The following is a 25,424-nucleotide window of genomic DNA, read 5'->3' as shown; positions in this document are numbered from 1 at the left end:
GTAAGTTTTATTTATTTATTTATTTTTTTTTCAACGTTTATTTATTTTTGGGACAGAGAGAGACAGAGCATGAACGGGGGAGGGGCAGAGAGAGAGGGAGACACAGAATCGGAAACAGGCTCCAGGCTCTGAGCCATCAGCCCAGAGCCTGACGCGGGGCTCGAACTCCCGGACTGCGAGATCGTGACCTGGCTGAAGTCGGACGCTTAACCGACTGCGCCACCCAGGCTCCCCTAAAAGGTTAGGTAAGTTTTAAAGTTGAGTAGGAAAGGGCACCTGCGTAGCTCAGTCGGTTAAATGCCTGACTTTGGCTCAGGTCATAATCTTGCGGTCTGGGAGTTTGGTCAGGTTCTGTGGTTGACCGCTCAGAGCCTGGAGCCTGCTTCAGATTCTGTGTCTCCCTCTCTCTGCCTCTCCCCTGCTCCTACTCTTTCTCTCAAAAATAAACAAACCTTTAAAAAATTTTTTGAGTAAGAAAGATACAGGTGTAGCACAAATTGTATCTGTGGCAGCACAGGTAGGTGCTAGTGGTGAGTAAATTGCTGAGCTGCCTGGTATGTAAAATGCCCAGAAGGTGGTGTGTGCATGTGCTAAACAAGACTAGATGAACATTCTAGGGCCAAATAGTTGGTTATTAGTTCAAAGAGTTTGCACTGTATTGTAAAGGCATTGAAAAGCATTGAAAGCTTTCAAGTGGAGCAGGGACACACCTGGGTGTACTTGGGCAGAAACTGAAGGTGGGCCAGCAGTAGGGCAGCAGTTAGATTGTTATAGCACTCTTGGGGAGATTGGATGAGGGGCTGAGTCAGGGTAGCTTAGTAGTAGCAGCGATTAAGAAGAGGTAATGAATATGTAAGTTCCTGCTGGATCAGTCAGTAGGACTTGGCAGTTAATTGATGTGGGGGTGATGAAGAAAGAGGGAGGCTCCAGTAAGGTAGTGATTTACTGGCCCATTAGATTATGATTATTACTGTTACTTTGCATTTGTGTGTGGGGCTTTAGAATTCATAAAACACTGTTACATCTGAGCCTTCATAACTCTGTAAGTTAAACAGAGTTAGAATGATCCTTATTATGGATGAGGAAATTGAGAAAGAATTGAGAAATTTTTTGTTAACACAGAGAGTAAGTGCAGATCTGCACCTCTATAGTCTACCAGTTTCTTGGCCAGTGCTCTGTACTCTAAAACCTGGCAGACAAAGCCCTGGCATCTAGTCCTGATTTATGCCACTAAGTGTGAGTGTGGGAAATTGTTTTACCTTCTTTGAGCTATAGTTTCTTTAGAATTTTTATGCTTTCTATTTTTCAGCGATACTTTCAACATAAAATGTGATGTTTTTCTTTTCATTAACTCTTTATTCAGCAAAAAATGAGTACTAAATACTGTGCCTGGTACTGGAATACAAGCTGTATGAAATACATTCCCTGCCTTTGCAGTGTTTCACAGATGAGAGGAGAGGGAAAAACCATGTAAATAATTATAATAAGCTATAATAAGTGCTATAATACAGGTATGTGTGTGTGACTATAGAGTCACAGAAGAAGGAGCAATTAGGAAAATCAGGGAAGGCTTCACAGGGAAACATGAACCAAGTCTTGTTGCATATTTAGTCATTTAAGTGTAGTAGAATGTTAAACAAGAGGGTAAAATATGTATCATCATAATCATCGCTACGATTTCTTGAAAGCTTCTAAAAGTCAAGGAACCCCAAGGATTGCTGGTAGCTACCAAAACTAGGAAGAGGCAAGGAAGGATTCTTCCCTAGAGCTTTCAGAGGGCGAATGACCCTGCCAGCACCTTGATTTCAGACTTCTAGCCTCCAAAACTGTGAAAGAATAAATTTTTGTTGTTTTAAGCCACACAGTTTGTGCACTTAGCTTTAGCAGCCTAAGGAAACTAATACAGTGTGACAGTGGCATGAGAATCAAATTGTGATAAGCACTGAGTAATATAGAATTGTTGAATCGTTATATTATATACCTGAAACTAATATAACATCGTATGTTAATTAAACTTCAATAAAAACAAAATGTAACAAAGAAGCAAATGGCTCAGTGGACAGCCAAGAAAACCCATGGTCATATAATCATTTGATTTTCAACAAAGGTGCCAAAGCAATCGAATGGGGGAAAAGAAACCTCTTTTTAACAAATGGTGCAGGAAAAACTGGATATATGCATGGGGGATATACATATACTTTCCCCTACACAGCATGTATGGAAAATAATTCTAAATACAAAAGCTAAAAGCATAAAGCTTCTAGAAGAAAGCATCTTTGTCACTTAGGCAGAGATTTCATAGGACTCAGCATTAGCCATAAAAAAATTAATGAATATTTGTCACCTAAAGGCATTAAGAAAATGGACAAAGTAAAAACAGGGCAAAATATCTGCAACAAGTTTACTTAACAAATAAATGAATTGTATTTATGTATTCTAAATACTAGTACATAAGCACTAGAAAGGCTGAAACTAAAATGACCCAACTGTAAGTAGAGATGTGGAGCAAGTGGAATTCGCATACTTTGTTGTTGGGAGTGTACAATGATACTACTATCTTAAATTGTGGGAAAGATGTAGCAGTTCTTTAGAAAACAAACTTAGAGGCGCCTGGGTGGCTCATTCGTGGTTCAGTCAGTTATACAAGCAATTCTTGGATTTCAGCTGGGGTCATGATCTCACGGTTTGTGGGATTGAGACAAGGCTCGGAACCTGCTTGGGATTCTCTCTCCTTCCCTCTCTCTGCCCCTCCCCCACTTGCACACACTCATGTGTGCTTGCGCTCTCAAAATAAATAAAAAGCATTTAAAAAATCTTAACAAAGAAAACTAAACATTTACCTACCCTATGACCCATTAATTCTGCTGCTTTCTATACCCAAGAGAAATGAAAGTATGTACACAAAAAGTCTTGTGTTTATACAAGAAAGTTATAGCATCTTTCCCTATTGGCCAAAACCAGGAAACAGCTCAGTTATCTACCAGCAAGAGAATGAATAAACAAATTGTGGTGTATTCATACAGTGGAATAAAATAATAAAAGGGAACAAAATCACTGATAAAATATTGTGTTGAGGGGGGAAAAAAGCCTTCCATAAAACAGAACAGGTCCTTTGTTTCCAACCTATGAAGTTTTACAAGAGGCAAAACTAATCTATAATAGAACAAATTTAGAACAATGGTAGTCCCTCAGGTGTGGGGATAGGAGTTTCCTGGGAAGGGGCATGAGAGAACTTTTAGGGTTTTGATAATGTCCTATATCTTGGTAGGGGTCTGGGTTTTGCAGGTGTATACCCTTGTAAAAATTTGTTGAATGGTAATACGCCACTTAAGTATACTGCTTAAGGTTAGCTTATTTCACTGTATGTAAATTGTACCTCAAAGGAAAAAAACTGTAAATAAATATTAAACTAAATATTAAATTTTAAACGATACTGCTTACTGACATGCAGGCTGAAGTGATGAAAGTACTGATGTCCCCAGTTACTTCAAAATGCATTTAAAAATGGATTGATGGATGGGTAGATATATGACAAAAGTGAATATAGAAAAATGTAATCATAGAAACTACTGAGTGTATGAGTATTCAGTGTATAGTTATTTTACTTTGCGGTTTGGTTTTTGTTTTTTAGAGAGAGTAAGTGGGAGCAGGGGGGAGAGGGGAGAGGGGAAGATGGAGAGAGAATACAGATCTAAAGCAGGCTCCGTGCTCAGTGCCAAGCTGGACACGGGGCTCGATCTCGTGACCCTGGGATCGTGACCTAAGCTGAAACCAAGAGTTGGGCTCTCAACCAACTGAGCCACCCAGGCGCCCCTTTGCTGTATTTTTAAAATTTTCATTTAATGTTGGGAAAAACAGTTACTATCGATAGAGAATTATACATCTTTACTATGGAATACTGTGTAGCATTTATCATTCTATTACATGGAAGGACTTCTATGGCTTTCTCTTATGGCAAAAAAACAAGCCACAGAAAAATATAGTATACCATTTAGTTAAAAACTAACAAAGTTGAGCAGTTACTTTAATTTCAGGGTCATAGGATTATGAGTTTTTTCCTCTTCAGATTTTGGGGTGTGATATACTTTTTATTTTGAAAAATTATTTAATAAAATTTATTTATTTTTTTTTAATTTTTTTTAATGTTTATTTATTTTTGAGACAGAGAGAGACAGAGCATGAACGGGGGAGGGGCAGAGAGAGAGGGAGACACAGAATCGGAAGCAGGCTCCAGGCTCCGAGCCATCAGCCCAGAGCCCGACGCGGGGCTCGAACTCACGGACCGCGAGATCGTGACCTGAGCTGAAGTCGGACGCTTAACCGACCGAGCCACCCAGGCGCCCCAATAAAATTTAAAACTTAATTTAATAATTAAATAAAATTATTTATATGTAGTTTAGACCTTACATTTAAAAATTTTTTGAACATTTTCATTAAAGTAGATTATTAGTGATTTCAGAATTTTACTGGGATCTAACTAGGTTTAGACCAGTAGATAAAATGGAATGGCTTAAGGTGTTTATTATGTTCACTGATTTGTGACTGGACACTTTTTAAAAGTTGTTTGCTATGAACTGTTTGAAGAAGTATATCTATGGAAACTTCCTCCTTTAGTAAAATGATGGTAGTTTCCTGATTTTATCAGCTACAGATTTCACTTATTCTCTCAAATTTCAGTAGTCATTATTTATTTAATACTTTCTGTGTGCTAGATACTGTACTTAGGCACATATGAATATGTCTGTAGTGTTAGAGCACATTTCACAGATTTGGTTTTAGTTGGTCAAGTATTCTATGAAAGAAGAAATAAGTAAACATCTCTTATTTGCATTCTTCTAGATATTTAAATCATTCATAATGTTCTGGCATTTGGCAAATCAGTTACTTTATTTTAGTAGTTTGTCCATGTTTCTATCTGCTAAAGGACTAGCCTTTCCACAGTCACTATGATGACTGCCCTTCAGGGTTAAGGCTGACCTATTGAGGGGGTCACAGAGAGAGCATAGAGCTTTGTCTTCATTCCTGGCACAGTGGCACATAATAAATACTCAAGATTTTTGTTTATTGGCCAGTTGAATTAACAAGCAGGTTTAAAGTTTAAAAAGAAGCAATAAACTAAATAGTATTATAATTTTGGAACTCATTGTGTCAATTTTGAATTGAGACATGCATAATGGATTTGTGGGACTAGAAAAAACACAATACACGCACACACATTCATATGCAGAAACACTTGCTACATATAATTATCTATGCAGACTTTCCAGTAGAGGGCAGGGCTTTACTTTTGGGAAAATTTAATGAAGCTCTCCTTTTTACTATTTAATGTTTATTTTCCTTATAATCATCATCACCATTATTATAAATAAACATAATATATGATGTATTATAACTGTTATTTATTGTTTAAGGTTCTTGTTACTCTGCAAGTGAAGAAGTTATTTGCATTTTAATTTTTTAATTAAAAAATTTTTTTAACGTTCATTTATTTTTGAGAGAGAGAACGCAAGGAGGGGAGGACAGAGAGAGAGGGAGACCGAGAATCCAAAGCAGGCTCCAGGCTCTGAGCTGTCAGCACAGAGTCTGACACAGGGCTCGAACCCACAAACTGTGAGATCATGACCTGAGCCGAAGTCAGATGCTTAATCGACTGAGCCACCCAGGTGCCCGAAATTATTTACATTTTAAAAGCCTTTCACCACTTGTATCTTGGTTTGCAGTGTACAGATTAATAATAAATAATAATTTGTAAACAGTAACGTTCACATAAAAATAATAATATGTGAGAGGGCTTGAGATCAAGGTAGCTTTTTAAATTATGCATTCTGTCTCAAGCAGTAGTTGGGTTGGTTATGTTCTCAAATGACGTTTTTTATGTTCTTGTTTTTGTTTCCAAAGCGGCTTTAGACATAGCTCTGAAGTGTTGACAGTTGTGAAGAAGTCCAGTACAAAAATGCTTTATCAGATAAATAAGTGATATTTTAAAGCTTGTGACAGTCAGCAAAGCATGGCAGCAACTACTCATATGTCAATTTTAAAAGACAAGGACAGGTGCCCAAAGGAGAAGCAGCTGTCAGCCCATTTAGACACATAAGGTTAAATGTCTTGAGGTTAAAAATGTTTGTGTAGACATTTCTTCCCATCTCTCCTGCTTAATATAGCTAAAAACCCTGGACACTATATAAACATAAGAAGACTCCAGGGTGCCTGGGTGGCTCAGTCAGTTGGGCGTCTGACTTGGGCTCATGATCTTGTGGTTCAGGAGTTCGAGCCCCACGTCGGGCTCTGTGCTGACAGCTCAGAGACTGGAACCTGCTTTGGATTCTGTCTCCCTCTCTCTCTGCCCCTCCCTTGCTCGTGCTCGCTCTCCCTCACTGTCTCTCTCTCTCTGTCTCTCTCCCTCAATCAAAAATAAAAACATTAAAAAAAAAGTTTTATAAATATGAGAAGACTCTGAAAGGTGGAGAGAAGACTGACCAACAAGGGTCTGTGGGGCCCTAGAAAAGATACAGTAGAGGCCTGGTGGGGAGGTCTAACTCTTACCCCCAACTGAGTAGTACAGGATGCCTCCCCCACTCTTCACCAAGTAAAAAACCTGACTTTCTACTCTGAACTGGCAGTAATAAGGCAGCTCTTGCTTTCCCCTGTTACAGAAGACCTGCTAAAATAAGATTTAAATAAGATCTAGAATCTCATAACATAATACCCACAGTATCCAGATTTCAACCAAAAATGACTCCTTACCAAGAATGAGGAAAATCTGAGTTGAAATGAGAAAAGACAATCAATAGATACCTACCTTAATATAAAAGAGATATTGGAAGTATCTGATGAGATTTTATTTATTTATGTATGTATTTATTTATTTATAAATGTTTATTTTTGAGAGAGACAGAAAATGAGTGGGGGAGGGGCAGAGAGAGAGAGAATCCAAAGTTGGCTCAGGCTCAGGGCTGTCAGCACAGAGCTCAATGCAGGGCTTGAACCCATGAACTACAAGATTATGACCTGAGCCTTAATTGGACACTTAACTGACTGGGCTACCCAGGCGCTTCTAGGATTATCTGACAAGATTTTAAAGCAGCCATCACAAAAGGCTTCAATGGGCAATTATAGACCTGCTTGAAACAATGAAAAAATAGTTCTAGCAAAGAAATAGTAGCTATAAAGAAAAACCAAATGGAAATTTTAGAACTGAAAAATACAATAACGGAAATTTAAAAAATGCAGTGGATGAGCTCCATGAAGAAATGGGATGACAGAAGAAACAAATGGTGAACTTGAAAAAGAACAACAGAATTACTCATTTGGAACAACAGAAAGGGAATAGACTGGATAGAAAACAGTTTTAGGACCTTTGGTGAGCTAGTATCCAAAATCTATAAAGAACTCACCAAACTCCACACCCGAAAAACAAATAATCCAGTGAAGAAATGGGCAGAAGACATGAATAGACACTTCTCTAAGGAAGACATCCAGATGGCCAACAGGCACAGGAAAAGATGCTTAACGTCACTCCTCATCAGAGAACTACAAATCAAAACCACACTGAGATACCACCTCATGCCAGTCAGAGTGGCTAAAATGAACAAATCAGGAGACTGTAGATGCTAGAGAGGATATGGAGAAACGGGAACCCTCTTGCACTGTTGGTGGGAATGCAAACTGGTGCAGCCACTCTGGAAAACAGTGTGGAGGTTCCTCAAAAAATTAAAAATAGAACTACCCTGTGACCCGGCAATAGCACTGCTGGGAATTTACCCAAGGGATACAGGAGTGCTGATGCATAGGGGCACTTGTACCCCAATGTTTATAGCAGCGCTTTAAACAATAGCCAAATTATGGAAAGAGCCTAAATGTCCATCAACTGATGAATGTATAAAGAAGTTGTGGTTTATATATACAATGGAATACTACTTGGCAATGAGAAAGAATGAAATATGGCCTTTTGTAGCAATGTGGATGGGACTGGAGAGTGTTATGCTAAGTGAAATAAGCCATACAGAGAAAGACAGATACCGTATGTTCTCACTCTTCTGTGGATCCTGAGAAACTTAACAGAAGACCATGGGGGAGGGGAAGGGGAAAAAAAGAAAAAAGTTAGAGAGGGAGGGAGCCAGAACATAAGAGACTCTTAAAAAATGAGAACAAACTGAGGGTTGATGGGGGGTGGGAGGGAGGGGAGGGTGGGTGATGGGTATTGAGGAGGGCACCTGTTGGGATGAGCACTGGTGTTGTATGGAAACCAATTTGACATTAAATTTCATGTGAAAAAAAAAAAAACAGTTTAAGGACCTTTGGGACTATAACAAAAGATCTGATGTTCATGTCGTTTTAGTACCACAAGGAGAGGAGAAAGAGGACAAGGCTGAAAAAATAGAAGAATTAGTAGCTTAAAACTAGAAATAATAGCTGAAAATTTCTCAAATTTTACAAAAGACATAAACCTGCAGTGTGAAGAAGACAAGTGAACCCCAAACAGGGGTTCCATGCCAAGACTTCCTAAAAGTCAGGCTTCTGAAAAGGCAAAGAAAACATTTTGAAAGCTTTAGGAGAGAAATGACACATTGCCTATAGGAGAAAAACAATTTGAATGATAGTGGATTTCTCATCAGGAAACATGGAGACTAGAAGGAAATGATAAAATATTTTCAAAGGACTAAAAGGAAAGAATTGTCAACCCACAATTCTATATCCAATGAAAATATTCTTCAGGAATAAAGGGGGAAACCATGATGTTTAGATGAAGGAAAAGGAGAGACTTTGTCATTAGTAGACCTATCCTAAAAGAATGTCTAAAGGAATTTCTTGAAACAGAAAGGAAATGATACAAGATGGAATTTTGGAACATCAGGACAGAAGAACAACAGAAAGAGTAAACATGTAGTCAGTATAATAGACTTTTCTTGAGTATTTTAAATTGTGTTTGACATTTTGTCTTTAACTGTTTTTCAAAAATAGTATGGTCTAATGTGGTTCTTTCTATGTAGGGAAATTTGAAAATTATAAATGGGGCAGGATAAAGGGACTTGAACTAAGGTAAAATTTCTATACTGGAATTGGTAAGATGTTGACACCAGTAAACTGTCGTAAGTTATATATAATGTAATGCCTAGAACAACCAATAAAGAAAAAAATCTATTCAAACAGATGTACTCAGAAACATTTTAGATAAATAAAAATGGAATTCTAAAACATGTTTAAGTAGCCCATAGGAAGGAAGAAAAAAGAACAGATAAATAGAAAATAAAAAATGAAATGAATATTCCCTAAATTAAATGTAAATTAAGTGGTCTAAATCTACCAATTCAAAGAGATTTACAAAGTGGGAGCATTTGGTTAAACATCCAACTCTTGATTTCGGCTTAGGTCATAATCTCGTGGTTCATGGGATTCAGCCCCATGTCAGGCTCTGCTGACAGGGCAGAGCCTGCTTGAGATTCTGTCTGTTCCCCTCTCTCTGTCCCTCTCCTGCTTATACTCTCTCTCTCTCAGAATAAATAAACGTTAAACAAAAAAAAGAGATTTACCAAGTGAATAAAAAAGATGCACTGTATGTTGTTTATAAGAAATCATTTCAGACATAATGATATAGGCAAGTTGAAAGTAAAAAGCAGCTTTACTTGTGACGACCCAAAAGTGTAAACAAAATGTCCCTCAGTGAGTAATGGTTAAACAAATTGTAGTATATTCATACCATGGAATACTACTTAGCAATAAGGAGGGATTAACCATTGATACTTGTATCAACTTCAGTTGATTTTAAGGGCATTATGCTGGATGAAAAATTCAGTCTTTTTTTTTTACTGTTTTATTTATTTTTGGGACAGAGACAGAGCATGAGCGGGGGAGAGGCAGAGAGAGAGTGAGACACAGAATCCAAAGCAGGCTCCAGGCTCTGAGCTGTCAGCACAGAGCCCAACGTGGGGCTCGAACTCACAAACCATGAGATCATGACCTGAGCCGAAGTCGGACGCTTAACCAACTGAGCCACCCAGGCACCCCCAAAAATTCAGTCTTAAAACGACATATACTGTTTGTTTCCATTTATATAACATGACAAAATTGGAGAGATGGAAAACAGGTTAGTGGTTGGTAGGGCTTAGGAATGGTTGGAGGAAGGAGGGGGGTGACTAAATGGGTAGCAGGAGAGAAAGATTATAGAGAAAAAGGTTTGTATCTTGATTTTGCTGTTGGTTACACAAATGTACATGTGATAAAAAATAGCATATAATGATACACACTGTACCAGTATTAATTTCTGTTTTTTGATATTATGTAAAATGTAACCATTAAAGAAAACTGGGTCAAGGGTAAACTGGACGTCTCTATACTATTTTTGCAACTTCCTATGAATCCATAATTATTTCAAAATATGTTTTAAGAAGCAAAAGGATGAATTATAAGTACGAAAAGTGAATTTTTAAACAAATGTGTTAATGTTTTCTGCATTTTCAGGCAAAGGAAAGCAAGTATCTTTAATGTGTACCTCTAAAATAGTAGAATGACTTCTATGACTGTATATTTTTTCAATTTAGTTTTTATTTTTATTACAGTAAAGAGGCTTATAATGAAGAGGCAACCATTTAACCACTTCAAATTCTTTTTTTTTTTTTAAATGTGTTAACTTCCCATTATAGAGGATTAGGATTTAGCTATCGTTCACTTCCCCCTTCACCGTTAACATAAGCGGTATTTCTACTTCCCATTTCCCACTATAGTTATCATATTCATTTCAATTAAGATCAATATTCTGTTTTTTAAACCAGGGTGGTAAAAACACTGTTCATATCTAAGATATGATTGCTTTTCCAGCACAACTTTTTGTTTTTCCCAGAATTAATAATTGTCTTGTGTTATTCACTTAGTTTTCTAGGTATCTGTGATTAATTGAATCCCAAATTCCCTGAATTGTAAATATCTTTCTGTTCATTCTGAATATTAGTTTTTCTACTGTCCCAATTTAAAGAGGGAGGTAAGTATAGTTTGATTTTTAGAGCACTGGATAAAGAAAATTTTTAGTGTTAGAAATTCCCTCTAAAACCAGAGTAAAATAATTTGTTACTTTTTCTGTTTACATACATACCTTGTGCAGCTGCAGATAGATGAATGAATATTCCTTTATTCTAGTTTACAGCAAAGAAAATCTGTAGGTTTGTGAAGAGTCTGTATTCTCAGTAATCCCATGGTCACATAGAGAGGTGGGGAGAGCAGTGGAGTAGAGGTGAGAATACTTGGGTTCTAGTTTTGATTTAATTACTAATTGACAGTCTCAATCTAGGATAGTCAGGTAACCTCCTTGGCCTCAGTTTTCTTTTCTCAGTAATAATGACAGAATCAGACTAGATAATAAGTGAGACTTTCTTTAGTTCAAATGTAATTTTAAGTAGAGAAATGTTTTACTTTAATCTTGACTGTTAACAAATTAATTTCCAAATGGTTAGTTAGTTAATTCCAAATTGGTTAATTTCCAAATTAACAGTATTATCATTTTTAGTACTTTTAAATAAATGCCCTGGCTTTTTAGAGAGAAATTGGATTAAAAGACCTAATTTCTAACGCCTGTAGAGATGGGAAATTACAAAAGTAAAATGGGCCGTGAATGTTATCTTTGTTGTGCATCACATTATGACATGGGAATTGTGGTTTTAACTTCCCAAGGGTGCCTAGAAAAGGAAAACTCTAAGGTCATCAGAAACTTCATTGTTTACTACCCAGTATGTTAGATTTGAAAATTATACTGTGCTCTGAAATAATTTTTATAGCTTTTATGGTGATTTCTTTTAAGTTATAGACTATTGAAGCTAGATGGATTCTTGAGGTTTCTGAGAGAATCCTTACTGGTCTAGCAGTTTTTAATTGTAAGCAAGGGCAGGATGTACTGTTTTTTATTTGCAAGTGTTTTATTTAATTATAAATGTTGATATGAGAGAGATGTGATATTTGGGATACTTAATTAGTTTTCAGAGGTTATTCAGGTAAATTACATATATTTGAAAATGAATTTGTAAGTTTACCTGAGTTCACCTTAGTGCCCATATTGGTATACTTTTACATGAGTTTGATGATACTGATAATGTACGTTATGGGATCCTGTGAAAAGCAGGTATGTAATTTAATTTCATAATAAACATCTGTTCATTGGTTATTATTCACTAAAATATTTTATTGGTTTTCAGGTACTTGAAGAAGCAGAAGCTCAACATTTATATCAGTCGATTTTGCCTGATATGGTGAAAATTGCACTCTGTTTGCCAAATATTTGCACCCAGGTTAGTAGAAATAACTTTTTCCCCAGTAGCTTTCTTGAGACTCACAACTCAATTTGTTTTAAACTGTAATGGTCAGGGTCAAAGAGAGAGAAGAGAGAGATAGGAAACAGTTTGTGTCAAAGAGTATAAGGAGTTTGCTATACTGAAGAAAGGGTTAGAGGCTAGAGGGAATGCTGCAAAAGGACATTAAAAATGCAGCATTCAATTTCTGAGCTTCAGTTTACTCTGTTGATATTTGCTTACTTAGACTTCCTATTCTCTTTTTGTTTAAACAGTCTCTAACTTAAAAAGAAGTCATTATCCCAAAACATACTAATGGATTTAGAACAATTCAAGTTTATTTATTTATTTTGAGAGAAAGACAGAGAGCTGGCAAGCAGGGGAGGGGCAGAGAAAGGGGGAGACACAGAATCCCACACAGGTTCTGTGCTGTGAGTGCAGGGTCCAACACAGAATCCAACACAGGGCTCCAATCACAAACTGTGAGATCATGACTTGAGCCAAAATCAAGAGTCGGACACTTAACTGACTCTTGATTAATACCAGATTCTTTCTTTCATTTTTAAAAGTTAGAAAGCACCATGAGCTGGGCACCTGGGTGGCAGAGTTGGTTAAGTGTCTGACTTCGGCTCAGGTTATGACCCTGCAGTTCATTGGTTCGAGCCCTGCATCAGGCTCTGCTGACAGCTCAGAGCCTGGAGCCTGGTTTGGAGTCTGTGTCTCCCTCTCTTTCTGCCCCTCCCCACTCGTGCTCTGCTTTCTTTCTCTCAAAAATACATAAACATTAAAAAATATCTTAAAAAAAAGAAAAGTAAATCTCTGCTGTGAAAATTAACATTTCAGTTTGATATCAAAGTATATCTTTGGCAAATTGAGCTGCATACGTTGTTATTTAATGACTTATCACATCAACATTCTCTAGACCAAATCTAAAAGGTAAATTTTAGATTTATAAAAAGGAAATTAAAGGAAACACATTTTGGACATGAACTTCTTGAAAAATCTTGGTTCATATTAAACCACTCTTATTTTTATCTAGCTAAGCATTTGATAATCAGATTTACATCTTCTAGGGTGCCTTGGTGGCTCAGTTGGTTAAGCACCCAACTCTTGATCTCAGCTCAGGCATTAATATCAGGGTGATGAGTTCAAGCCCGGTTATTGGGCTCCACACTGGGCATGGAACCTATTTAAAAAAAAAAAAAAAAAAAGATTTACATCCTTCAGTTTTCCCCAAGTATGACTTTTTAGGATTTCTCCTCTAAGAAAACAGAAATCAGTTATTCTATTTATTTATTAAAAAAATTTTTTTTCATGTTTATTTATTTCTGAGGCAGAGAGAGACAGAGCATGAGTGGGGGAGGGGCAGAGAGAGAGGGAGACAGAATCTGAAGCAGGCTCCAGACTCTGAGCTGTCAGCACAGAGCCCAATGTGGGGCTTGAACTCACAAACCATGAGATCATGACCTGAGCTGAAGTCATTCGCTCAACCGACTGGGCCACCCAGGTGCCCCAGTTATTCTATTTAAAATCATACTGTTGATTATTTGGGTGTTAAGAATGTTTGCATTTATCATTCATTAAGCCTAAAATATCACCATTAATTTTTAAACTTGTTTTTATGGATAACTTCATAAATAGTAGTTAAAAGCTCTTTTTTTTTTTTTTTTAATTTTTTTTTTTTTTTTTTAACATTTATTTATTTGTGAGACAGAGAGAGAGAGAGCATGAACAGGGAGGGTCAGAGAAAGAGGGAGACACAGAATCTGAAACAGGCTCCAGGCTCTGAGCTGTCAGCACAGAGCCCAATGCAGGGCTCGAACCCACAGACTGTGAGATCATGACCTGAGCCGAAGTCGGACGCTTAACCGACTGAGCCACCCAGGCGCCCCAAAAGCTCTTTTTTTTTTAAAAAAAATAATGTTTATTTATTTAGAGAGTGCTCACACATGCACTGGGAGGAAGGGCTGAGAGAAAGGGAGACAGAGAATCTCAAGTAGGCTGTGTGTTGTCAGAGCAGAGCCAGACATGAGGCTCAGTCCCACAAACTGTGAGATCATGACCTGAGCCAAAATCAAGAGTTGGACTCTTAACCAACTGAGCCACCCTTGCTCCCCTAAAAGCTCATTTTTAGCTAAAACTAAGCAACAGTTTGCTTTAAATCATTGATACATTGTCACCTTTTCTAAACGCTTTTCTGAGTTGTAAATAAATGCATAGGGTGGGAAATGGAAATCAATATGAGGTCTCTGTTTCTTCTTTCTTAGAAATGGTAATTGCTAAGGCCTAAAAGGAGAGATTTTTGGAAACTATAATGATTCTTTAGGTTTCCCTTGTTTGTTTACCTTTGTATTTTCACAAGGGAAATAGTTGAACTGCAAATTTAACCTTTTCTTTTTCTAGGAAACTTTTAGTCTAGCATTGATGTACATTTTCTGTTAGAAAAAAGTTGTTACATCATTGTACTTTTGATTTGTCTTGCCTGCCTTTCCTCTGTTTCACTTTGGTGTTGATTGCTGAAATATGATCAGGACAGTTGTCTATGTATAGTATATTGGTTTGAGATGAATGCACATATCCAGGATTTTTAGTTCTGGGTCTTACTGAAAGGTAGAAAGAAAAGCATCCTTAAATATTATGCTGGAGCATTTTAAAACTTAAAAACTGATATGTATACTGGCAGTTGGTCTTTGGCTTTACTATCATATCTTTAAAAACATATATTTTAAACATTTAAAGTAGAATAAAACCCACTGAACGCAATACTTAGGTCCTGTGAATTTACTGAAAAGAAAAGATCAGTGAATTTGGGTTTGGGACAACTAGAAGACGTTTCAGTCATAAAAAATTTGAAGGAAAAATGTCCTGTATCTTCCTTGACTTAAAATGATTATAAAGGAAATACCTATCTTCTTACACATTATACATACGTGTTTATACACATGTCCTATTAATTGCTTTAATAAAATTAGATTTAGGTCTCAAAGAAATTGTCAAAGTGAAGTGTGATTCAGAATTGGAAGGAAAAGACTTATTTATTGAATTATTTTCCTTAGCATCATTTTATTTAGGACTACAATAGAAAAATTGCTCCATCCAGCAATGTTTAATATGAGTGAGAATAAAATTTAGCATATGCTATAATAGCTCCCTTCGGTGTTGCAATTTCCCGTTTCATCTTTTGTTTTAATTTTTCATTACGTGGATAGTGTGTATTTATTTCTTACTTGCTAAAACAATCTTGTTTTCCACTAATAAGTAATGTTTTGTGTTCTCTTCACTATCATCATTATTGATTAGAAATCTGCAGTTTGTCAAACAAGTACACTTTTCCAATCATCCTTGATGAACTGCCCTTGACTTCAACAGTGTTGCTGATTTAAGAACTCAAGAGTGGCCTGAAATTATTCCTGCCTTAATTTAGCAAATGCAATTTGGTGCCTCTGCTTTTGAAATTGCTAAACTAATTATGGCTCTTCTTGTCTGTATATTTTGTTTCCTCTATCAGCCAATACCGCTCCTGAAACAGAAGATGAATCATTCCATCACAATGTCACAGGAACAGATTGCCAGTCTTTTAGCTAATGCTTTCTTCTGCACATTTCCACGGCGAAATGCTAAGATGAAATCCGAGTATTCTAGCTACCCAGACATTAACTTCAATCGGTATGTTTTCAGAGAACACCTCTTAAACAGTGAAATAGAGAAGGGTAGAAGGAACTAATATTTGTCCAGTGATTTGCCGTAGACCAAACATTTTATGTCCAATTATCTAATTTAATCTTTATAATGCAGTGAGTTAAGTGGTATTTTTGCCATTTTGTAGGCAAGATCATTAAAGTTCAATGAAAATCTTTGTTATTATATAGTTACTGTCCATTATCAACACTAGAAAGGAATGGGGAAACAATGAAAAGCAATGTCATTTGTATAAGAAAACTTATTTAAAATCCCAATAAGAGATACCCATTTTATACCATATTCTCTTTGTGTAAATGCCAATTGTGAGGGACATGTTGTTAACCTAGTTTTGAGTCAGTATGTTAGCTAAGTTTGTTTTAAGAGAATAGTATTTAGTCATTTAGTTCAGATATACAGTAAGCAATTTCAGTATTCTTCATAGTGTGTTAAGTGCCTTACAAGAGAAAGGACGAACCAGTTTCTGACTTCTGTGTCTTTCCACGAGGTTTTTATTCCTTCTTCGAGCATCAGTTCAAGTATCACTGTTTCTGATAGCTCTGATCTTGCCAGGATAGGTTTGCTATTCCCCTGGGTTTGTATGATGGTCTATATGTACCTCTGTTCTATAAAAAAGAGGTACATAGCATTATGATACTCTATTATAGAAGGATATCGTTTGACAAAGGTTAATATACTTTAATAATAGTTTAATATAGTTTAGTAAAATTTTTTCTTGAGGAAATAACTTTTGAACTAAGTACAAAGGGTGAGTAGGAGTTTTTACCAAGGAGGAAAGGAGATGATTACATTCTGGGTGAGGGGTACAGCATGTTCAAAGGGGCACTGTGATGAGAAGGACATGACATGCCCAGAGCCTGAGAGAAGACCAGTGCGGCTGCAGCACAGAGAGAGGACAGGCTGCAGGGGATGGGGGCCAGTAGGCCATCCTACTGTGCCTGCAAGGCCCTCCTATGGTAATAAAAAGTCATTAAAGGATTTGGTATGGGAGGAGGGCGAAGCTGATGCACCTGATCAGATTTACATTTTCAAAAGTTTGTTCTGATTACAATGTGGGTACTGAGTGGAGAGGGGCCGAAGTACAGTGAGTTTACCCAGCTGGAGAGGCTATTGCAATGCACTAGGAAGGAGAGGTTGATAGCTGGGATAGTGTATCAGTGGGGGTAGAGGTGTGATGACATTTGAAGAACAAGTCAGTGTGATGGTGACAAACTGTATCTGTGAGTGGGTGAAGAGAGGCATCCAGGGTTCTTCTGGGTTTGTACAACTGGGCATGTGCCTTTTGTGTTCTCTACTTTTCCTGCTGTACCACCTACCCTACTTCTTTATAATTGCTTGTTTAATCCTTTCAGTGGGATCTGAATCTTTCATTAAATTTCATGCATTGTAGGCCTTTAATAAATCCACGTTGAGTGAATGAAAATAAAATTTATAGATGAAATGTTTGAGAAATTGACTGGTTAGTGGAAGAGTGTTAGGATTAAAACTAGATCCTTCATTCTTAGTCTATTGTCTTTTAGTTTTCAAACTTCATCTTTAGCAATTAGGAGATATTTTATTTTTAAGCCATATATAGTTCAAGTATTTGCCTTTGATTTCTTTAGCATTTGGGATAGAATTGAGAGAAAACACAGCATTGGTATCTGCAATTGCAATTGTGTAAAGAACCTGTTTATTAAATATATATTTTTTTTGCTTATTTGAGAAATTGTTAAAGAATTTTTTCTACTCACTTGTAGTTAAGGGCTATGCATCTCTTGCAGATTTTCTTTTTTAATACAGAAAAGGAAATGGACAAATTTGGTATGTAAGTAAACAATGGAAATTTAATTCTGTAGAAATGTAATTATCTGTTTCCATGAAGAGTATTAGTTATATTTATAAATCTCCATACAGTAAGTAGTCTCTCTGTTTATTTGGAATAAATGTTTGATTAGCTCCAGGATCACCAGGGATGCTGTAAATTAATCAAATTTCTATCCAAAATTCTGAAGGCCGATCCAGTGGTTTTGTGTTTTTCTGATTTTTGATTTTGGTAAGAAGTAGGTCTAGTTAATAATGCTTTAGAGTTAGTGTTTCCATAGCCACTTATAGTTTGTTTCCACAGGATGAGTAGTCAGCTAGTACATGTTTCTTGTTTGTCCCTCAGATAAACCTTTGATATCTTAGTTATAAGCTTTCTCAGATTGATTCTTTGACTTAATTATATACCTTTTAAATTTATTTTTTAGATAAGAGCTATGCATTCTCTTCCTAAGTTAAGGTTCTTTCAGAGAGACTCTTCTCCAAAAAAGTTATTTTGAAGATCTGTTACAGATATTTTCAAACATGCTAAAAAATAAAGAGAACAGTATCATGACCCCATGTTTACTTACCCAAGTTTGGTACTAACCAGAATTTTTTATTTTGCTCCGTTTTCACCTATCCAACCCCACTTTATATATATGTGTGTGTGTGTGTGTGTGTGTGTGTGTGTGTGTGTGTGTGTAACCAAATTTCAGATGTTAAGTTTCACCCATAAAGAATTCAGTATTTAGGGGCACCTGGCTGGTTTAATTGGTAGAGCATGCAACTCTTGATCTCATGGTCATGAGTTTGAGCCCCATGTTGGGCATAGAGTTTACTTAAAAAAAAAAAAAAAAAAAAAGAGTTAGTATTTAAACTATTCACAGATAATGTTAGTCCTGTATCATGGTTAAATGTTTATAGCCCTTTCCTCTTTAAGAGCTTTAAGCTCTCTGTGGATGACTACAAATACACATTCCTCATCAGGTAAAACAAGAAAAAGCACAGAAAGAGAGCAGAAGATTAAGCATGATTTCAATTAGCAATTGTAGGCTTTCACAAGGAATGAAAAGTTACGTATAGAATATGATCTCAATTATGTTAAAATACCTGTATCTGTTAACATACCTCTATGTTCACATCAGTACATGTATAAGCAGAAAGTAGACTGACAAGAAAATGAATTAAAGTATGATTCCCGTTGGGTAGTGAGAGAAACACATTTAATGCTTTTACTTCATCCTTTACTATATTTTTAAAATTGTTTTTAACAAGAATATATTACTTTTATAATCAGAAGAAAATAGTCAATCATCAGACAAAGTTAATGAAAAGAATGGGTGATTTTTGTACTTTGATTTTGAGGTTGGAAGCCTACAGATTTTTTGAGTCTTTCCCAAACAGCTAATGTGGGTAGCTTCTTCCTTCCCTTCTATAACCCCATAGATAGGGTATCATAACCCCCCTTCACCCTCACTGTACAGTCAGCGTGTGAAAGAAGCACAAGTCCACAGGGCCCTCTGAGGGCTAGGCACCTGCTACACTAGCAGCCTTCTTTTCTCAACAGTAATGTGGACCTCAGGTTTGGAACGGCTGGCAGAAGTCAAGAAGTCTTGGGAAGCTTTGGTTTTTGTGACATCCCATTTCCTGCCGCTATTACCAGAATTTATATCAATTTTAATACATGTTTTAATTTTAAAGCATCATTGCTTTTCAGCTAAACTTCTGACAGGAGGATGCTGGAACGTCTTGGCAAAGGCGTGTTTATCTTTTTCATTGTGCATGGGCAAAGGCTGAGCTGGTTGGCTCTGAGTGTCAGCTTGTTAGGCTTGATGGAAAAAGAGGCTGAGGAGTTTTTCTTAATGAAGGGAATATAGATTTGAACAATATAAGCATTTTATGTAAATGAGTGGATTTTTTTTTTGCTGGGCATTACATAATGTCCTATTTCATCTCAAGTATCTCTGCTTACTCAGCACTATCTGGATTTTTTTTTTTTTTTTTTTTTTTGCATGAGAATAATTCTTTTTTTTATTGTTCACATACGCAAGTGCGAGTGGGGAGGGGCAGAGAGAGAAGGAGACACAGAATCTGAAGCAGGCTCCATGCTGTCAGCACAGAGCCCGATCCGGGGCTCGAACCCCTGAACTGTGAGATCAAGACCTGAGCTGAATTGGATGCTTAACTGAGCCACCCAGGTGCCCCAATTTCTTAATAACAATACCTGATATTTATTAAGTACTTGCTATGTGTTAATCACCTTGCTGTTATTTTTTACTTGATGCATCAGTTTTATAAATTAGGTATTGTTTTCTCATTTTTCCCATGAGGAGATGGAGGCTTAGAGAGGGTAGGATTACTTCATCAAGTTAACTGGTACAATTGGGATTCAAACTCAAGATAAAGTTGGCTTCGAGAAGCTGTCTCATAACCTTTCTGCTATCCAGCCTCCCTTCGAATGAACCAGATTAATACTTCTTAACTCATAGCTAATCAGAAACTAGAACAACCCTTAGAAATAATCCTTGGTCTGTAAAATGAACCAAAACTATTCATCAGTCCAGAGTGAGGTCATGAGGGATTTAAACTTATGGTATCCCAATAGTATTTTCAGAAAATGAGAGTTTAATCCATTGGAGATTTGAAACCAGGCATATTCTTGTCTTCTGGCTGATAGATGTTCTTTTGATCACCAGAATGTTGGGCAGGTAAAGCCTGTGGTAGTTTCCACAATTGTTTTATAAGTCTTTATTTTTTTTATTATTTATTTATTTATTTGTTTAATTTGTTTTTTCAATATATGAAATTTGTCAAATTGGTTTCCATACAACACCCAGTGCTCATCCCAACAGGTGCCCTCCTCAATACCCATCACCCACCCTCTCCTCCCTCCCACCCCCCATCAACCCTCAGTTTGTTCTCATTTTTTAAGAGTCTCTTATGCTTTGGCTCTCTCCCACTCTAACCTCTTTTTTTTTTTTTCCCTTCCCCTCCCCCATGGGTTTCTGTTAAGTTTCTCAGGATTCACATAAGAGTGAAAACATATGATATCTGTCTTTCTCTGTATGGCTTAACCACAATTGTTTTAAGGAATCCTGGCAGCACCTGGCTCTCACTGAGATGGTATGTGTTTAATAAGCCTAAACTAGCAAAAAGCAGGAATGATGACTATACATGATCATTGATGCTGTCTGTTGACAGCTTACTTTGATTCTATCTGTGGAAGTTTCTAGGTAGGGAACCTTCTATACTAATAGGTTCAGTGAAAGTAAATGACTTGTCACCAGAACAAGCAGGACACTGTCTTCCATCAGACTCCGTGCTCTTTTCGTTATGTCTCGCTTCTTCTCGAGCAAAATGCTCTGAGTGTGCTCCAGAGATGGAAAACAACCAAAAGTTCCCCTTTTTCATGTGACTTATGAAAGATCAAGTACCTAATTTGATGAGCCATTTGGTAAGCTGATTATGGAGCATTTTGTTGTGGTGGTGTTTTCTTTTTGGCCTAGTTGCTATTTATGATTATAGTTTCTGGCAGTTGGGAGTTGTATGTGTGTGAGTGTATTTAGCCTCAAAAGAGCTATGGCTAGCTAGTTGATTGAATAAGAAAAATGGTTAAGAGTATGTGGTAGGAGGCTGATGTCAATAAATTGAATAAGTCTTCCTGTTTTTATTTATTGTTGTGTTCTTCCAGCCTGCTTAGTTATGTTAAATACCCCTGACCTTTTCCCCTGCTTGCCTTTCAGGGCCTAAACATTCATATAAAGGCTTCCAATGTGATTAGCATTGATGCTTCTGAGATTGCTTAGAAACTGATGGTCAGAGATTAATTGTGGGTTGCAGCAGTGGTCAGCCCAGGAGGCTTTTACATCTTCCTCTTCCCTGGATTGAAAGTGCTTCTGGGGCCATATGGCAGAGTGCTTCACAGAAAAGCCAAGAATGACTTTGTGGCTGGGTTCCAGGTTATTATTTGCATCCATTTTAAAGTGGAAGTTATAGTGCTTTGGGTTTGATTTACTGTGTGCTAATGGGATTAATCCTTAATTCGAAATCACATGGGTGTGTGCGTGTGTGTGTCTAGAATCCAATTCCAGTAATGTTATCAATATTCTATTCAGGGAAAGATTTTATTCAACTATGATTTTCCTTATATGTATGGAAAGAAAAACATATCTGACCCTCGATTGACTTATTTCCTTGAAAATAAAAAGTTTTGTTTATAACAAAAAGTGAGGTTGCCTGACTGGCTTTTTCTGTATGCTTATTTTATTTTATTTTAACTTTTTTTAAGTAGGCTTCATGCCCAGCATGGAGCCCAACATGGGGCTTGAACTCACAACCCTGAGATCAAGACCTGAGCTGAGATCAAGAGTCAGACACTTAACCACTGAGCCACCCAGGCTCCCCTGCTTGCTTTTTTAAATACTCTCTAATTACCACTCAGTTAAATGTCAAAATGTCCTCCTTACATGTAGAGGGGTTATTGTGGTCTAGTTTATGTGCATGTTCATATGCATGCCTCCTGGCTCAAAATAGGCCTTCAAATATACACACCCAGGACTTGGAAACCTAAAAAAAGAAATTGGTGTTGAGAAGTTAAAAAATCTAAAAGTGCTTGATTATTATAAGAAGGTCTTCATTCTCTCTGAGTCTCTCTCTCTCTGTGGGTGCCTTTTCTCTCTGGTGCCTTTTCTCTCTGGTGCATTTCTGTCTCTCATTCTTGTGACTTTCGCTTATGTTGTTTGTCATTGTTTTTATGTTATTTTCACTTGCTTTCATACCAGGATAATTCATTTTGTTTGGGTGTCTATGCATAGTTCTTTCAGACTTCCCTGTTGTGGAATTTTAGACTTCATGCAAGGGTTTTAAACCTATTTCATCTTTCCTGACTTCCTACCTCCTTCTTGTCTCTCATTCCTTCCATGTCATGTGGCACTTCATGTTCCATCCAGATATTTGGTTACAGAGTGATTTGAAATTAGGCTTGGAACAACAAATAAACAGAATACATTGAGATTCTCTTTGATTTTGTACCTTTAAGGTTAGGACCTGCAAAATAAACAATAGTGCTTGGGGCGCCTGGGTGACTTAGTTGGTTAAGTGTCCGACTTCGGCTCAGGTCATGATCTCACGTTTGTGAGTTCAAGCCCCATGCCAGGCTCTGTGCTGACAGCTTAAAGCCTGGAGCCTTCTTTGGATTCTGTGTCTCTGTCTCTCCCCTGCTTGTGCCCTGTCTCTTTCTCTCTCTTAGCTCAAAGCCTGGAGCCTCCTGCAGATTCTGTGTCTCTGTCTCTCCCCTGCTCGTGCCATGTCTCTCTCTCTCTCTCTCTCTCTCTCAAAATAAATAAACATTAAAAAAAAATAATAAGCAGGGGCGCCTGGGTGGCTCAGTCGGTTAAGCATCCGACTTCGGCTCAGGTCATGATCTCACGGTTTGTGAGTTCGAGCCCCGTGTCGGGCTCTGTGCTGACAGCTCAGAGCCTGGACCCTGCTTCCGATTCTGTGTCTCCCTCCCTCTCTGCTCCTCCCCCGCTCATACTCTGTCTCTCTCTCAAAAATAAGTAAACATTTAAAAAAAAAATAAACAGTGGTGCTCATTTGTAGTAGGTGATAATGACTGCCATACAATCTTCCAGGAAAGTCACTATTGCTAGGGTAGTAAATCTATAGTCCCAAGAGTCTCTTAGAGTTACTAATTTGTCATTGTGGTTATGAAATATGTGAACTTCTATGCAATTTTATAAACAACTGACCACAAATAGAAGCAAGGGACCCTTTTTTATGTTTGGGGGAATTATTTCTTAAGGACAACAGCTATTTTCTCCTTACTACACAATAGTTCTGTGGAATTGGAACTTTTTTACTTTAATTGAATCACATAGTGCATCAGTTCATCTCTAAGAATAGATGGTGGCTGCCTTTGTATTCATACTGTTTCCCTCTACTAAGTAGTAAACCTAGAAAGGGATTTTGCAATGGTTCCCAAGATATTCATTTAGTAAATCACATTTATTTGATGCTGGATGTTTAATTAAACTGCCAAGTGGCTTCTTCATTTTGACTATCATTTTGATTTAAATAAACTCTATCCTGGTTGACACATCGCATAAGAAACCAAGCTGAAATCTGCTCTCTCAAAGATCCTTTCTTTCAGCAGGCAAATGGATTTTAAGAGTATTTGTAATAAACATTTAGAAAAGTAAGTTCTTTCAAATGAGTTAAAATGATCATATAGGCTCTCTTAAACTATTTTTAAAAATCAGCTCAATTTTATTGTACTTTATTTTTTGAATTAGTTCACTTTTAAATTTAGTTAAAATACTTTTCTGATGTTAGTATTCTTTTCAGGAAATAAATATTCACATAAATTGTTTTCTCAGAAATTTGACCCTCAATACAGAATTTCAGGTCATTGAAAACAGGATCATTTGAAATCTACATTTCCTTCCCTTTTCCTAATTTATTTCAGTTGCTCAATAGGATTTTCTCATGGAATTAACTTTTCCCTCTCTACATAGTTACATAAGCCTGCTTTCCTAATCATGAAAAATTTCACCCGTTTTGGCACTTATTAAAGTGAACTTTTACTTGAAGGGTTTCTGGTTGTAAAGCCAGAGTATATGACTAGAGGCAGATAAATAATAACTCATCATTTATAGCTCAGAATTGCTTTATAATTTTTAAATGCCTTTGGAAAGCTTGATCTTATGCCCAAAAGCATGCTTTTGTGTTTGAAATCCTTTAGTGAACTACTTATTCAGGTCATATGCCTCCAAAGCCCTGCTTTTCTTTCCTCAGGATAAATTGCATTATGTGTTACCATTAACAATGCCCATCATTTCAAAGGAAACTAAATTAAGTAGTGCAAGTCCAGGTTACTGGAAACTAGATGAGTAGGCACTGTTTTGGTCACTATGCAAAGGGTATATCTGTTTAATTACCAAAGATTGTCAGGCCCCAAATACTTTGTCATGCCTGCTTGTCATTACTGTCACCACCCACTGCCCTCCCTCCCTGAATACAATCCTTTGGATTTTTTTCAGGTACCATTTTTGTTCAGTCATTTAACTACCTAGCAATATTGTGAATTATTAGTGTTTGCCGTTGGGAAAATAAGCATTTACTCACTGGCCTAATTGACTTTGGGGGACCAGATGGTGCCTTCTCCCTGGAGAAGGACAGATTGGAGAAATGTGGTTGTTAGAGAGTGCCATCTGACTTGAACAACTTTTAAGAAGCCTAGTTCTAGTTGATTTTTGTCTTTTCCAGATGCTGTTCTAATCCAGTTTTCCAGTTTTCTGTCATTACAGAATTGCCTTCCTTTACTTAGTAGCAATGTAGATGTAGTTTTGTGGGTCATTAAGGTATTTATTTATTTATTTATATTTATATTTTCATTAAGGCATTTCAAACCACCCTTTTTTATTTTATTTTTGATCTCTTTCAGGTTGTTTGAAGGACGTTCATCAAGGAAACCAGAGAAACTTAAGACACTCTTCTGCTATTTTAGAAGAGTCACAGAGAAAAGTAAATTTCTTTCATTCTTAATATAATTTTTATCACTGATGGGGACAGTTCAGATTGAGTGACAGGTCAGAAACATTTTGTGTTCAAAGTACACCTTCCTGCCCAGACCAAATAATTCAATATTATAATTCAGATTTTATGCGT

General features: G+C 36.9%; 1 protein-coding gene across 8 annotated transcripts in view; it reads left to right on the top strand.

Annotated features, from left to right (window-relative positions):
- The window catches only part of PARG (poly(ADP-ribose) glycohydrolase), a 132,781-nt gene that overhangs the window by 44,707 nt on the left and 62,650 nt on the right, over positions 1 to 25,424 (top strand). For all 8 annotated transcript variants that reach the window (XM_045438030.1, XM_045438034.1, XM_045438033.1 and 5 more), the window contains 3 exons: positions 12,180 to 12,272; positions 15,781 to 15,938; positions 25,201 to 25,280. In XM_045438030.1, the coding sequence (XP_045293986.1) occupies positions 12,180 to 12,272; positions 15,781 to 15,938; positions 25,201 to 25,280 (331 nt within the window). The remainder of the gene's footprint in view (positions 1 to 12,179; positions 12,273 to 15,780; positions 15,939 to 25,200; positions 25,281 to 25,424) is intronic.

Source organism: Leopardus geoffroyi, chromosome D2 (assembly GCF_018350155.1).
Source record: "Leopardus geoffroyi isolate Oge1 chromosome D2, O.geoffroyi_Oge1_pat1.0, whole genome shotgun sequence".
Lineage (NCBI taxonomy): Eukaryota > Metazoa > Chordata > Mammalia > Carnivora > Felidae > Leopardus > Leopardus geoffroyi.
Note: the sequence above shows the minus strand (reverse complement) of the source record. Positions and strands in the feature narration are given on the sequence as shown.